The sequence below is a fragment of the Lepeophtheirus salmonis genome, chromosome 8, assembly GCF_016086655.4.
Source record: "Lepeophtheirus salmonis chromosome 8, UVic_Lsal_1.4, whole genome shotgun sequence".
In the NCBI taxonomy this organism is placed as follows: domain Eukaryota; kingdom Metazoa; phylum Arthropoda; class Copepoda; order Siphonostomatoida; family Caligidae; genus Lepeophtheirus; species Lepeophtheirus salmonis.
The window spans coordinates 30,671,417-30,687,506 of record NC_052138.2 but is presented as its reverse complement, the minus strand read 5'-3'; the positions used below and the strand labels follow the sequence as shown (position 1 = coordinate 30,687,506).

Genomic DNA, 16,090 nt, shown 5'->3' with positions numbered 1-16,090 from the left:
GTAGATAGTTATGCTAACCGGTGGAATTTTGAGCATGTTAGAAATACCCGAAAATCAACATGGTACCCCTGAATGTTTTGGAGGAGAGCAGCTTAGCTGTTATGACGTTCCATTCATCAGATAGTTGTAGCTGTGACGAGGGGAGAAGGGAATGAACGAGGAGGACATTGGCAAGAATTACTCTGATGTCGAACCTCAATTCTACGTTGATTACAACAAGGACTTACAATTATAACTCAGTAACACAGACTTAAGTTTACACATGTGTCTTTTTTGAGTACACATAAATGTTCAATCTGGTTATGTACATGCTAATGATAGCTTGAATCAAGTAGAAAATCCCCCATGAATTAAATAACAATGATAGCAGTATAGGAAAATAAAATTCACTATTCAGGTTGCCAACTCAAAAAAAAAAGTGAGCCATAAAATCCAACCGATTATCATCATTGATTATAGGCATATTTTCATTGTGGACTATCATGTAGATAAGTGGTTCCCAATCTGGGATCGGTGGAGCTCTTGTACTCCGGGGTGTATCAATCAATGCTCTGCGAGAGATTACATAAATAATAATGAAATCCTTCGCAGACAGAAAATGCTATAGGGTTCCGTAGTGATTAAAAGGTTGGGAATCACTGATGCGGATTATTGTTGACTTTTTAGTTGCTTGAGTGATGCATTTTACTTAATAAAGGGGCAGTATCATATATTTTGTTTATTACATATTATTGTCATTGTTGCATTAAAAAAAAATTATTCATTAAGTCTTCTGCTAAAAATTGGTTCAAAATCTGGAATTGATTAGCAAAACCAAAAACGATGCCTCCTCAACTGAAATATAAATATAAACATAATTTAAATTTAACGACATTTGGCAACCCTTTTTTCAGTTAGGCTAAAGTAAACGAACAGAGGGCTACTTATTGTTTTTTGCCAAGTTTTGTTCTTCTTCCATCTCCCAACCTCGACCCTCTGGACTATTATGGGTGGAACACTACACAAATGGAGTGACTATCCAAAGTAAACCATGTACTCCGCACTTTCATTCTGCCCCTGTCTGTCTTTATTCCCAATATCTTGTTTTTATTTCTCAATATTTCTCCGAGCATAAATTAATTATGATTTATGACTGTCAAAAAGTAGTTGCCTAATTTTGTTACGGATTCTTTTTCTTTTTTTAGATGTAATTTTATTTTTGACTAGGGAACTCATCATCACTCCTTTTTCCCTATTGCTAAAACGTGTGGGTGTTTTTGTTGTTTCCATATTATGTATTAACCTACTACAAATTTGCATCTAGATATAGGTAGATATTTGCAATTCTTCTGATAAATTGAAACATCTCTTTCTAATTAATTTAAAGCACTATATAGAATTGGCTTACTTGCAAAATTATCGACTCGACTCGACTCAAATTCTGTGTCGATTTTCAAATATGAAAAAAAACCTTATTCGGTTTGATTTTTATCACTTGTAAACCTCATCGAATGTTCAGAGTTTTTGTGGCAACGCTGTCGCTACTAAATGATTTTCTAATCCATCACCCATTTCTAACAAGTTTTTTAAGAGACAAACTAGATCAGTGGCTCTTAACCAGGGTTCGATCGAAACCTGGGGGTTTGGCGGAGGTCAAAACACATATTCAATATATATTATTTGTAAGGACACGCTCCGTTTGACCAATTAAGACGGGTTCGGTGAATAATCTGACCAATTAAAAAGGGTTCGGTGAATAATCATATAAAACTGGTCGGGTTTAGTAACTCCAAAAAGGAAAATCTGGAAATTTGAAGGGCCAGATTTCGTTTTTATACGTTGTATAGGACGATTTTATAACGTATAATTAAAAAAATATTAGCCCAATAGAGAATAAAAATTTTCATTTGGGGAGGGTGATTTTTTAATAGCGTTCAAGTTTGTTTTTTTTTATTTAGAAAAAAACGTATAAATAACCTTTAACCCTTTAACCAAATTTTCCGACTGAGATCCCTATGAAGTTCCGTCACAATATAAAAAATTTCAAACTTTCAGTATAAAGCAAATGTCTGGAATCACTTAAGGTGTGTTTTTTATTTGAATTTTAAAATATTATTAAATACTAAAGGTTTTAAATTGTTTTATATTTGGCCAAATCAAACAGAAATTTATTTTTATTACCACAAATGTTCAGAGTATCTATTACAAATTATTTAGATCAACTAGAACGCCATTGATTCATAGGCAATTATTGATACAGACGTATAAAACTATTATTATAGTTTTTTTGATTACCTTTTTTTATGCTTTAGGTATGATTTTACCTCCTCATTATATATAATTTACCTATATTAATGAAGCAAAGTTTGTCTGTATGAGTGCTTGAGTATATGAAAACGAGTCAACGATTGCCGCAGTGATGTAAATCCGGTGAATTTTTTAGCTGACTCTTTTTTAGAATCTGAAGAATGAATTTTCTTTCCCTTAGCAGTTCTCATTATTATTTAATTTCTGAGAATTGAACATCCTTTTCTAAATAGATTCAATTATATTCATAACCGGATTGAACAATATCGTTTGTACTCATAAAAGAAACTGAGGATTTCTTGCGGAGTTATAAGTCCTTGTTGGACTGAAATTAGAATTTGGGATCGACAGTGGAGTAATTCCTTGTAACAGCTGATTGTAGCTGATCTAATGAAAGGTCATGAGCATTATTTCTCTTCTCCAAAATGCTCTTCAAATTGTCAGGGTTACCATGTTCATTTTCGTGTTTTTTTTGTTTTTTTAACATGCCCATTCTACAAAGGATTTTCATCACAAATCATCACAATACTTTGATCTAAGAAATAACATTATAGTCGTATTAATGAACTATTGTAGGCGTGTGTGTGTAAACAGGGAGTACTATATTTTCTGCAAACCCTTGATTTAAATGTAATTACTTCCGATAACGAAGTTGAGCGGAGGTTATTTTTTGCCCTTATTAGCCACCAGGATTACTGTAAAAGTGTCCGATAGATTTTGATCAAACTTAGTACGATGATTATATATGGTCACAGTAAGAGGCCATTTAATTTTGAGAGTTCAAGATAACGCAAAAGAAAAAAAAATACATAATCGACCATAGCTTTGGAACAAATTGAGAGCTCAATTTGATTTCAGGAGGAGCTTTTGCGCTCTACCGAGCGCTCCTTCTAGTTTTGGTCAACAAACTTTTGGCATCAAAAAATTTCCCTGGTTTATTTTTGTTTTCCTTTTCTAATTTATCGACTCAAGTCGATACGACACAGGTCCTATGGGCTGAAGGAGTTGTTACAACGCTACTTGATTGATGAATTCATTTTGTTTGTGTACGAATGATCCTTCTGTGTAGTAATAATAAGGTGTTGATGATCGAGTTAAAGGAGAAAGGAAGCAATTACTTATGTATTACGTATTATAGGGCTTCTTATTTTTTATTCATATATGTACAATTAATATATTTACCTACTACAAATTATGCATACAACACATTGGCTTGTCCCCTGTGTACAATATTAAACATCTAGGAAATACTTTGTATATATGTTTAAGTATGCCTCGTACACTTTTTCTTCTTGAATAAAAATCAAGAAAGAGAGAGATAAATGAAGAAGTAAGGAAGGAATTTCGAGGGAAACCGAAAATTTCACTTTTATTCAAGATCCTCATCTCCAGTCATAAAGACTGCCTTTTTTATTATAGTTTATTATATTATACTATACTATGTATGTATGTTACTGATGTTGATGGTACTATGTACTCGTATTTATATCCTACATATATGAGAGTGTGCGTGTGTTGGAGTTTATATTCCAAAGGAATCATCAATTCCCACGTAGTTTTTGCAGCAAGAGTGTTGTTATTACTGATAGTTATATGCTCGAATTTCAAGCAATTATGCTCTTTGATTTCATTCCTTTAACATCAATAATAATTATATTAATAAACTTCCTTCTCCAATTGATAAGTGGATCAGCCTCATTTTTACTTTTATATTTATTATATTATTGTTCCAGACACGGGGAAAGAAGTCAAAGGAGTTCATCTTCATCTAATAGGCATCGAAGCCGTTCCTCTCGAGATCGTCGACGTCGTCACCGCCGTTCTAGACAGCAATCAAATACAGAGGAAAATACTACTAACAGTAACAATACTGAGTCGTCTTCAGGAGTAACAAGCACGGCAGCTATGATTTTTACTCCTGAAGAAGAAGCCAAGCGTGTTCAGGTATTATTATTAGTATATTATAATTATTTATTTCATATACCTACAATAATAGGATTCCTATGTAATCAGATCCGTTGCTCACTGTTTTTTCTCCTATATTAATTCCATTATTTACTTTGAATCATACTTACTAGTTGTAATTAATGAATGTTACTTTTCATTTCGTGTAAATTTATGTGATTCTTTAAAAGAGTCGGATCTGACAAGGTTACGGGTATCCCATGAAACAAAACTGCTCTAAACTTTGAAGCTTAAAATGAATACTTTGTTTTTGATTTGCAGGTGGGACAATGGCCACATGGACTCAGCTTTTTGTTTGCCGCTTTAGCTTGTACTATGAGTTTTTTTACAATTAGTAGATTTGCTGTTCTCACAAGTAACTTTGGATTTACTTTCCTCGTGCAATTTCTACTCATCTCTCTCCTCTTTGGTATTCCCTTAATGACACTTCATGCCAGTCTGGGACAATATTTAGGCTCTGGAGTGGTTGATATGTGGCGAATCTCACCTATTTTTCAAGTAAATGATAATTAATAGGTTCCATTCTATAATTTAATTTACATCTCTTTTCAGGGAATTGGTGTTTCACTCATGATCTCTCAAGGCTTGCTAGGCTCCAATGGAATTGCCTGTATCTCCTGGTTGTTTATATACTTAAGAGACTCTTCAATTACGACTTTCGATCGCTATCGATGGTCTCATTGTCATCATGACTCTGCATATGGACGTACTTGTGAAGCAGACTATTTTAACAATACAGTCAGAATTGAACAAAGTCTGGCAGATTATTTTGCTGGAATGGTTCTCCAAAGATCTTCTCCTAATTACCCTAATTCAACTCTAGGACATCTTAAATTTCAAACCGTATTTAATATGCTTGTTATATGGATGGTCATTTTTATGGGGTTAAGTAAAGGTATGTTGAGGAGCATTTTTGTTACTTTGGGAATTGACTTGTTCAGAGTGAACGTATCTATTAAATATATGTACAATATTATATTGTCTTAGTCATACTTATTTTCAAAGATCACTTTGACTTCATTGTCATCATCTTATATATATTAAAATTACAACACTGTGTTTATGGTTAAGTAATAATGTGGTGAAACAAGAGAAAAGTCGTTAGATTAGAAATTCAATTTAGACCAATTCATTTTTATTGTTTAACATGTTTTGTCTCGATTATTATGTTCGTATTCTAATGACGACCAAAATACTATTTGTAGGATTAAAATCATATGGAAAAGTTGCTTATATTTTTGGCATATTCCCTCTTTTGGGATTTCTGGTTTTTGCTGCAAAACTCCTAAGTATTTTATCCTACTGGGATTACAAATATTACTTCCTTCATACGAACTGGAGTCATTTCATTACTAATAAAAACTCATGGATATGTGCTGCAAGAGAATGTTTCCTTGTTTGGAGTCTTCTTGGAGCCTCAATCCTACAACTCTCATCTCATAACAAATTTAAGCACCGTCTCGCTAGAGACACCACTATTATATCCATTATTACTTTAATCGTTCTTGTGATCTCGGGGCTTATGGGTGTAGCTGCTGTCAAAGTAATTATTGGGTCTGGATATGACTATCAAGTATCTTCATATGGTAATGAAATTAAACATTTTGTATGCTCTCATAAGTTTTTAAACACTTCTTTTTGTCTTTTTTTTTTTTAGAAACCTCCAAGTCTTACGAGTTCTTGAGCTTCAGAAGTTCAAACGATATCTTAAAATACGTAGTGATGCCTACTGCGTATGATAATACAAAAAGTGAACACATCTCATTCGTTTCTGGAGTACGGATATTAGAACCTGGAAGGGATCCTGACCTATACTCTGGTTATCAAGTTATGAGACTTGCAACAGAAATAGTTCCAGCCTTTGCTACTGTACTAGGCCCTCGACTTTTCTCGCCCTTTTGGGTTGTTTTATTCTATTTTTCTTTTATCTTATTTGGACTTGGACAACAAATGGCATTATGGCATACAGTCGTTAGCGGTGTTATTGCCATTAAACCCGAGACTTTGAAGGCGTGGCAAACTTGTATTACTTTTTCATGTTGCATTGTGGGTTTTATACTTGGACTCCCCATGGCTACTGAAATAGGAGTGTTCATTCTTTACTTTTTAGACTACACAATCGGATGTGGTTGGTGGCTAATGATTCTCTATGCTGCTCAAAGTTTAGTAGTGTTTGGAATTCGTGGGTCTCCATACTCGAGCAGAAACGTTGTGTCTGTTTTATTTAAAAAATCAAAAACTTTCGGGATGGGCTGGATTCTTGCTTTTATGTGGACTTTGGTAAATTTATATTCATCAATTACCTTTTCCAATGTATTATTCTAGCCATATATTTTAGGTTCTACCTGTTTTACTGCTATTTCTAGTGAGTCTTTCCTTTCGAACTGGAAGGCTTCTTGAAATGTTCGATTGGACTATAGGTACTGGCTATCTATATCTTCCCTCTTGGGTGAGGGAAATTGGAGCTATGATGCAAATCATACCATTACTTCTTATACCTTTTGTTGGTGTTATACAGAGTTGTAGATACTTTTTACACGGGCCAGAAAATTTACTGGAGGTCTGTATTTTATTTTAATATGTCCCATCGGTCTCAATGATGGATCATGATTTTTTGATTATTTTTTTTTACAGAGAATTCATCTTTTGTACCGACCAACATATGCTAATAGTCGAACTCTTGGACGTAGATCAGCGAATCGTCCTGAAGTCATTCTTGTTAATTACAATTCAAATACTCAGCAAAATCGGAATGATGATCCACCACCTAAGTACACACCTCCTCCTAGTTATTCAACAGCAACTGGAGCTAGGTTCGTTTTTTTTTGTTTTTTGTTAATCATATGATTGAATATATCTTATAATGGGTGTTTATCCTTATTCAGAATTGCTCAATTTATTCGCCAAAGCTTTCGTCAAAGCATACGAATACTCAGAGGTCCAGCGTCTACTAGTGATAAAGACGAAGAACAACCACCAGACTATGCCTCAGTTATTATTGAAACTGCAAATATACAGCCGCCGCCACCTACGGAAGATTATTTTTCGCCTTCCTCATCATGCTCATCTTGGTAAGGATATCTGACTCTTGATGATAGAAAAAATAGTTCATGTAATTTATTTTTTAGTGCTGATGAAGAGGAATTTCCTCATGTTAATCATCCTACAAATATTGTCCTGGATGGTTCTGAACTAAATTCTGTTCATCAAAGCTCTAGAACAGAGACAAGGCGAAATTCTGTGAGGGGCCCATCGTTAGAGTCTTTTAATCTTCAAAGGGTTGATAGCGAAACTGTATTGGTTCAAAGCGCAGAGCCAATGGACTTGTCTCCATCTTTACGATTAAAAAGCTCTCCTAGTACCAGCTCAAATGAGGATTCTATTTCATTCTGCCCCTCAACATTGAGCTTAGGTGAATCCGTGATATTTGTAGATGAAGATGAATTCATTCATCCCAATTCAACAGCAGCTTTAAATGGGGAAGTATCCTCCTCCTCCAATGAAGTCGAAGCGGTGAACCATCATTACTCATCATTGAATGAAAACTCTCCTCGTCATACTCAGCAACAATCCTCTGACACTTTATTCCTTCAAATTGACACGTCTACTTCTGTGATATAATAAGGAAATTTTAATATTTACATATAAATAAATAATTAATGTTTGTTATCATTAAAAAAATTTAAAATAGTATACATATTTCACTGTTGATCTTTCCATATCTTAACGAATTATATTTTTTTATTTTATGACAAAGAATAATGTTTCTAAATTTTATATGACCTCATATCAGTGTGTCTCAACTGGGTGGGTGGTGACGGTATTAGAATGCTCATGAGGATTATATAAAAATCATTTTGAGGAATTAATAAATGTATTTTCTAAATATATAATAAAAAGGGCCTTGCAATGCAAGTATTCAATTTTTTTTAAAAAGAAGGAAAAGGGAATCTTTGCCTAGACGCTGTTCACAATAAATCCGATCTTGTTTGTGGGTTTCATAGCTCTTTTTGATAGGTGCGAAGATCTGATCTTAAATTTTCATACTCTGCACCAATGAAGGACTATCGCAACTCATTATTTAAAATGTATATAATAATAATAGGTGTTGTAAAAAGAAGTAAAAAAATTTCAATTGATGTATTTAGTAGTGTGTATCTAGGGTCGTATAAGTGTGATGGGTTTACGCTAGATGGCGTTAGAAAGATAAGATTTCATACTAAAAAAACGGTAGTTTTGTTAGTATTTGTCTCAGTATTGTTTGAGGGGTCGTCAAGTTTGGTCCCTCACAAAGAGAAAATACGGTATATTTTAAAGTTTTTCTTCAATAAAGGCTAAAACGCAAGCCAGGCGGCTGAAAATGTCAATAATATAACTGTCAATCACACACAATTTTAGTTTTGTCGATTCTGTTCTCGTCAATTTGATGTCAAAGATGCAACACGAATTGTCGAGAATGTGGATAAAATAATGGAAATCGTCGAGTTCGACCGTCATGTGAGCACTGTTTTGATTGCCAAGGAGTTAAACATTATTAGTAAAAAAATCCATTAAAAATATTGGAAAAAAGTAAAGAACGAAACGTCAAAAAAAGATCTCAAATTTATTTTCTATAAAAAACAAGATCCATTTTTTCTCTAAAAAAGAGCTAATAAATCACAAGGTAACAGAGGCTTATTCAATGCATCATCTTAAGTTCTGTTTGCAAGATAAACTCTATATCAACATAAATAACAAATTAAGATCTACTTTTAAGAGTTTACTTTTTTCTCATGAGCGTTTCATGTTAAGATAAAATAATACTCACTTATTTTTAATATATATATAATTGATTTCTTCGCTATAATGATTCTTTTTTATTACAAAACTATACCTAATATTAAGGTAATGGGGCATATTCCCTATCTAAAGAAAATTGAAAATATTCACAAAGGATGCAGTTGTTCAAAATTACAACTACAAGGCAACTATTAGTCATAGTTCTCTACCCTTGTATATTCATAAACGTAGATAGATGTTCACCTATTTTTTTTATACCTACTAGAGTATAATATGAAAATAAAATATAATTCCCTTTTATATAGTGCTAGCCCAGATTGCAAGTAGCAAATCTTACATTTTGAGTCAGATTCCATGTAATCTTAGAGCAAAATACAAGTACGGGACAGCGTTTTCCACACATTTGTGATGTCATTAAAATGGGCTTGCTTACACACCTTTATTATCCCCCACCTTGGGACTGACACAACACTAGCTATTAATACATCAAGGAAGAAGAGATCTTAAATGCAACGCTAAAATCTTTCAATTTTAAAGATTAATTAATTAATTATCCATCATGCCCAATGGCAATGAATGTGTATAGTTACAAATAAAATTAAAATCAAAATGCAGAAAGTTATAAAGCGACTTGCACCATGATATTCGCAAAACTCATTAGATGATTTAATGTTAATTTATTTTGGATACCCCAAAATTTAAAGAATTTATTATCTATATTTATATGAGAAAGGTTTCGTGAAAATAAGCTCAATACTCTCTTCCGTTGTTTTTTTTAAGATTGAGCCGCCAGAAATACAATTAAGGACTAAGCTGCTTAATTAATGGCTAATCATTGTCCATCATAATTAATAAATAATGTTGATGTTTAATTTAAACAACATCCATGGGCGATTAAAACATATAATTTAATAATTATATATATTACTTTTTTATATGTAACTCATTCCCGAATTTTTAATCTATAAATCGAAAAAATCAAAATAATATCCTATAATTGACAATAATTAATAATTTTATACAATTATAAAGATTTGTATCAAATTAAGGATTATATGATTTATGTAAGAAAAAATGTAACACTCCAATCAGGAGTGTAAGTAATTATTCCTCAATTTTTGCAACCTCATCTTCATTCTCCAAACCTTTACTTGCTCTCAATATTCTCTCTTTGGCTTTGCCAAATTCGTTGATTACCGATGTTACGGAATGGAACAATGAAGCTGATGCTATTCGATCTAGAAATAGTCGACGATTTCCTTCAACTCCTCCACTCTTTTTTTTAACCATGAGTGCTGTCGGTGAATGATGAATTACATTGAGTCGAACGGAAACACTTCCAGTTGAAATGGTTTTGGACCCGTAACGGCTCAAAATCACACCAGAAGCATTACCATAGGAAGAAGTGAGATCATCTAACTCTGGAGTACCACCGATAAAATATCTTCGCATTTCTCCTATACGAGCCATTTGTGGATTACTCATTAAAGGTCTCCAGGTATCTATTTTCAAATTATAAGTACCAGGGTAGTATGGTATTGTTAGGTAACCATAGCCTTCAGTTCGAAGTCGTGTCCATGAGTCTATGGATATAACTTCAACAAAGATGGTGGGCCAAGTACAAAAATTATAATAATCTAGTCTATTTATATCAAAGCTAAAATCCGTGTTAAACATAGTACAGAAATGTGCTTCTCCTTTGGAATTTGTTTTACATGTAGTTGTCATACCATGACCTGAATTTTTAGAATATTCTTTCCAACCTGAGGGAACGTCAATAAAATAATGGACAAATAAATTGTCATAGTCATAGTCCTTAGCACTAACAATTTCTCCATTAACACATAGGCGGAATATTCTATCATTATCCTCAACCTTTGGAGATTCGAATTCTTTTCCTACTTCTGAGGCTATAAAAGACGCATGATGATTCAGAACTTGATTCATCATCAGAGTTTCTTTTAATTGATCTTCATATTTTATTGTAGGAGAGCTATGTTCGATCCAATATTCGTAACAGACCTTTCCATCAATCTAAGGAAACAATTATTTTTGTAAAATACAATTCAAATAATGGTGAATCACGTCTCACTTCTATCTTATAAGGCTTTTTGTTGAAAGTAAAATCTGGAATGACTTCCAGAATTGAATTCGAACTTAACTTGATTGAACACAGATCCACTGTTGTACCCGTGGGTGCGTCAAATTTGATTATCATATGCTCTGATGACTCCAAATTGGCTGTATGCAAGCGAATTTGTGTTTCTCGTGAGGGTTTGTCAATAACAATATTAGGGACAGCTTTGTTTTCCGATGACGAATTTATTCCTGCATCTGTTGAAGGCATGGTTACTGTTTGATGCAATCGACGACGTAAACCATCCGCCATCATTGAAGTAAGATAATTAGGCTCTGTCTCAAACATGATTTTTTTATCGCAAACAATAGGCGATTCATTAATTAAGGTCTGGATCAAATTAAAATATATTTATATTATGCGGATTTGAATAAAACAATTTTGAAGCAAAAAAGGAGAAACCTTACTTCCTTTTCTTTGCAGATTTCTCCATCAATACAAGTATAAATTCGTCCAAATTGACATTTCTTAGTTTCATTTTTTAATTTTTGAACATCGTGATAAAACTTTTTTGCTAAAACTTCATCCTCCCCAAAATCTGACTCATGTGCAGAACTATATTTTTCAATCTCATCTTTTGAAAATATTTTTTGTTGCCAGCGGAGTGTCACACTATCATTCTCGAAATATTCGTCTGAGGATCCTCCTCTTGGAGAATCTTCTTGTTCCTCATCTTCATCCTCTTCATATCCATCATTTCCTTTTGAAGAAGTACCTTCCTTACTTGAATCAGAGGAATCAAGATGAAGCTCAATTTTTCGTACATTAATTCGAAAACGAAAGTTGGAGATATTATCTCTCACACGGTATATGCCTCCACCCGATGTTACAAATTCCTCATCCTCCTCATCTAAGAACATTGTTGAAGAATTGATTATTATAATCTGTATAATATTTCATTACATTCATTAGAAAGCAGTACGATCCTGTACCTTACTTTTTTTTTATCGAGTTAATGGTGGATTGAAACAATGTTAATTTTATGTACATATTCCTTTATTATATCTCACAACCTTTCCTCCAAAATAAAAAATCAATTTTATCTCAATAAAAAAACCTCAAAATCAGTTGGTATCATAGCCTAATTACTCCCAGTGTGGAATTATAATTTAATAATTGTTGGGAAATTTAAAAGCTTAATAATAACAATTGATTCACATTCAACCAATCAACGCTCAGAATAGTAATTAGCAGAAAAGAAGTAGAAAAATGGACAGCTGACAAACAAATACTTTGTATTTTTTTAAGTTAGTGAGCTAGTGCCGTTATATTTAATATTTCTAAGCATGTATCTACATAGGATAGAATTTTGCTTTTTCATTATTATGATCAGTTCAACAATTTATCCAGCTGTTATATTAACAAAATTTATAAAATGTATAAGGCAAATATCTAATTTGTTTTTAGTCATAAGTAAATTAATAAATACTAAGAGCCATTCAACGCAAAATTTATAACACAAACAATTTATAAAGATAGAATCGCAGGGTCCTAGGTTTTAATTCATTAGGTCAAGCAGATATATATTACCTTATATATATTGATAAGTCTGTTTTTGTTGTTAACACACATGGAATCCAAAAGGGTCGAACATATGCGTCTAAAATTTAGCAAGTAGACGTATAAAATATAATATTATAACCTTTGTATTCAAATTTCTAGGATGAGTTAAGGTACCCAAATAGAATGTTAATTATAGCTTAATGCCTTTATTTGACTCTAATTATATCTTTTTTTTCAAATAAAAACATGCAAAATCTAAATCTTTCCTTGTGATTGTGAATTTTTGATACTTTAAGTGCAATTTTTGGCATTTCAAAAGGATTAATCAGAATGATTTGCTGATATTGTTATTATGGTCGAAAAATACAAATATAATCGTGAATCAATTTGGAGAAAATCATTCTACCTTGTATTGATCCACCACATTTGTTCAAAATTATAAAAATAGAGGTAACGTGTTTTAAAACAGTGACAACCATTGTAGATTCCATGATATTTTCATTATGGAGTAAAATTTATTTTTTAGTCATAATGCCTCTAAAAAATATGATAACATCATAATAAAGAATAGGTATATATAAATTGGATATCCAATAGTGATTATTTGTAGACATAATTAAATTGATTAAGTTATATCATTTAAATGAGGGATTGTTTAACGACCACCGGCACAACTTGTCTGCAGATGCACGGTGCACGTATCGTGGCAATTGGCAAAACTCAATAGGATTTGAAACAATAATTATGACTGAAAACATTATGAAATGTGAAAAATCCAAGCTCAAAGCAAAGTTTATATGACAAGAAATTGATGCCAATGAGTAGCTTGATTTTTTTTTTTTTTTACAGATATTTTACTTCCTCTTAGTGTTTAAAATTTTAGATCCATTAGATTTGGACTGGATAGAGGATTCCCTAGTGGCTACTTTTTCAATGGGCTATTCTTGTACATCAAACTGTTTTTATCCCAAATTGAGGTAAGTCAATACAGGTTTACCTTATTTGCTGTTACTAATGAAAAACCAACCTTATCTAAGAGGAGTGACATTTTATTAGTGATTAAAGGTAGGCATCATTCTATTGAATTCATCCTTTTGCAAATATTTAAAGTACTGTATTCTTAAGATGATAAAAATTAATAGCTGCCATACAGATGTACGTAAAGTGAAAACAGGTTCCATTGAATAACGAAAAGAATTTGAAACTTTTGGCATGCACTTATTTTGACTGAAGTGCAAAAGAAATATCATATAATAAAGTAAATTGAAAATTTAACTTGTCATATCTTACCCATTTCAAAAATTAATGGATTTTTTTTAGAGAAAGTTTAAATATCAAACAAAAAAAATGAATTTCAAATGTAAAATTTTTGTAAAAAATAAAATCTAATCTTAAATTTTCTAGTAAGAATCAAAAATTTCTTAATTTTTGGGGACTACAGCCCCTCCTGCGGACGCCCCTGTATTTTATTAAAAGTGCCATATCAGGTACAATATAAATCTATTAAATCAAATAAAGGTTCTAAACTACAACCTAAATTCTGGAGTATCCTTACTCATCCCAGTAATTTGTAATACAAGGCACATAATTGATTCAAATATATCTATGAAATATTGGCCTTTATGTATATAATAAGTAAACAAATTAATTGGGATAAAGTCCTTTTATTGTTCACTATTGTTTTTATATTGACACACCTCATGTTCTATACCAGGGGTCACCAAACTACGACTGCGGGCCAGATCAGCCCGCGAAGTCATTTCATCCGGCCCGCTGACTGTATTTGAATTTGATTGATAAAACGTATGAAGCAGGAAACTTTGTGCTAAAATTTAAATTTGAATATTATATTTAGAATACAGGAAGATCTTGACTGCTATGCGTCTTAAATTTATTATTGTTGTAGTGTATTTTATGCATAAAAAACAATAGAGTAATTTTGTTCTGTTCCATGCAGTTCTAGGAATATATATTCAATGTACATGTAGCGAGCCAGAGTCATTTTCTCCTTTATTTGGGTACCTCACAAATACGGATCCTTCCCCTTCTTTCTTTTTCGGATCCCTTCATTATGGCTACTAAAAAATAAGATATTTGCAAACGTCGCTTCATTGGTAACTTTTTAGTAAATAAACATGTTGGTTGTTTTTGTTCATTGCACACTACTCATCTATGAGTAACATGGAATGCTAAGCTTAATTTTTCGTCTTTCTTCTCAGAGCTTTTGTTCTGGGTTGCAACTATTGGATATAATGATTAATGATTAAGCTGCCCACGTTCATCATTCTTTCACATATCAGGCCTGCAGTATAAAAAGTTTGATGACCCCTTTTTTATACCATCAAAATATCAAAATGATAATTGTTTGAATTTGTAAAATTGACAATAAAAATAAATTAAATAATTTTCTTAAATGGTTAAGATAGGAGCTCTTAAAGTTTCAATTTGTGAGACTAAATTTGGCCTTCAAATTCTAAATCTTTGATTGCGACGATGAACTTTTGCGTCTATAAGTGCAATTTTTGGAGCTCCCAGGGGGTGGGCTGGAGGGGCTGTAGCCCTGCTCAAATTAAGAAATTTTTGATTTTTACTAGAAAATTTCATATTTGATATTTTTTTCAAAAAAATTAATATTTTCTGTATGACTGTGGATTTTTGAATTTTTTTTTCCAAAAATTTAATAATGGAAATATAATTTTTGAATTTTTTTCGAGAACTTAATTTTTTTGTGAATAGCTGTGAATTTTTTTCCAAAAATTTAATTTTTTAAATTTTTTTTCAAAAAATTTAATTTATGTGAATAGTTTTCGATTTTGAAATTTGTTTCCTAAAAAATCTAATATTGCTAATTTAATTTGTGGATTTGATTTTATAGCTGTGGATTTTGGATTTTTTTTTCCAAAACATTTTATTTTTCAATTTTTTTCCCAAAAATGTTAATTGATGGAAATTGTGTTATTTCTAACAACGTTTGCTTAATATAGTCCTCTTATATTTTTCTTAATTTATTTTATTCACTTTGGAATATTTGAAGAATTATTAGACCCTTCTGAAATTATAACCGCATTGCCGCCCCTAGTTTCCTTTTATTTATACGACAATTTTGAGTCTAAATTTCCTTCATTTAAAAATTCAATGTTTCTTAAATTGTTTTTAATAAAGACTCTAAAACTACTGGATGTATAGAAGATTTTATTGCAGGCTTTATAAATATGAGGAAAAAATATTTGCACACTCGTCAAGCACAAAATGAAGCATACCATCTTCATTTAGTTCAGAGTTCCTTTTACAATGAAATAATGAATTAATATAGTTGAAGAACAGGAAAATACATAATACCTTATTATATAGGTATTATTATATAGTTTTCCTGTTCTTCAATTCTTTCTCTCTCTTTTCTTCAGCTGTTCCTTGTACTGT

At 32.0% G+C, this 16,090-nt stretch overlaps 2 protein-coding genes across 2 annotated transcripts in view; one reads left to right on the top strand and one right to left on the bottom strand.

Moving 5' to 3' along the window:
• The window catches only part of bdg (sodium-dependent transporter bedraggled), a 44,053-nt gene extending 36,049 nt beyond the window's left edge, over positions 1–8,004 (top strand). The window contains exons 2-10 of the mRNA XM_040717570.2: positions 4,020–4,230; positions 4,513–4,749; positions 4,804–5,146; positions 5,457–5,837; positions 5,909–6,531; positions 6,590–6,811; positions 6,886–7,064; positions 7,137–7,322; positions 7,380–8,004. Coding sequence (XP_040573504.1) covers positions 4,020–4,230; positions 4,513–4,749; positions 4,804–5,146; positions 5,457–5,837; positions 5,909–6,531; positions 6,590–6,811; positions 6,886–7,064; positions 7,137–7,322; positions 7,380–7,872 — 2,875 coding nt within the window. The 3' untranslated portion in view covers positions 7,873–8,004. The remainder of the gene's footprint in view (positions 1–4,019; positions 4,231–4,512; positions 4,750–4,803; positions 5,147–5,456; positions 5,838–5,908; positions 6,532–6,589; positions 6,812–6,885; positions 7,065–7,136; positions 7,323–7,379) is intronic.
• A 1,534-nt stretch (positions 8,005–9,538) lies between these two features.
• On the bottom strand, positions 9,539–12,157 carry LOC121123521 (tectonic-like complex member MKS1). Its single transcript, XM_040718649.2, has 3 exons — positions 11,575–12,157; positions 11,123–11,497; positions 9,539–11,064 (listed from the first exon to the last, which is right to left on the bottom strand). Exons 1-3 carry the CDS (start codon positions 12,025–12,027, stop codon positions 10,135–10,137), a joined length of 1,758 nt encoding a protein of 585 aa, XP_040574583.1. The 5' UTR covers positions 12,028–12,157; the 3' UTR covers positions 9,539–10,134.
• Positions 12,158–16,090: the final 3,933 nt, after the last annotated feature.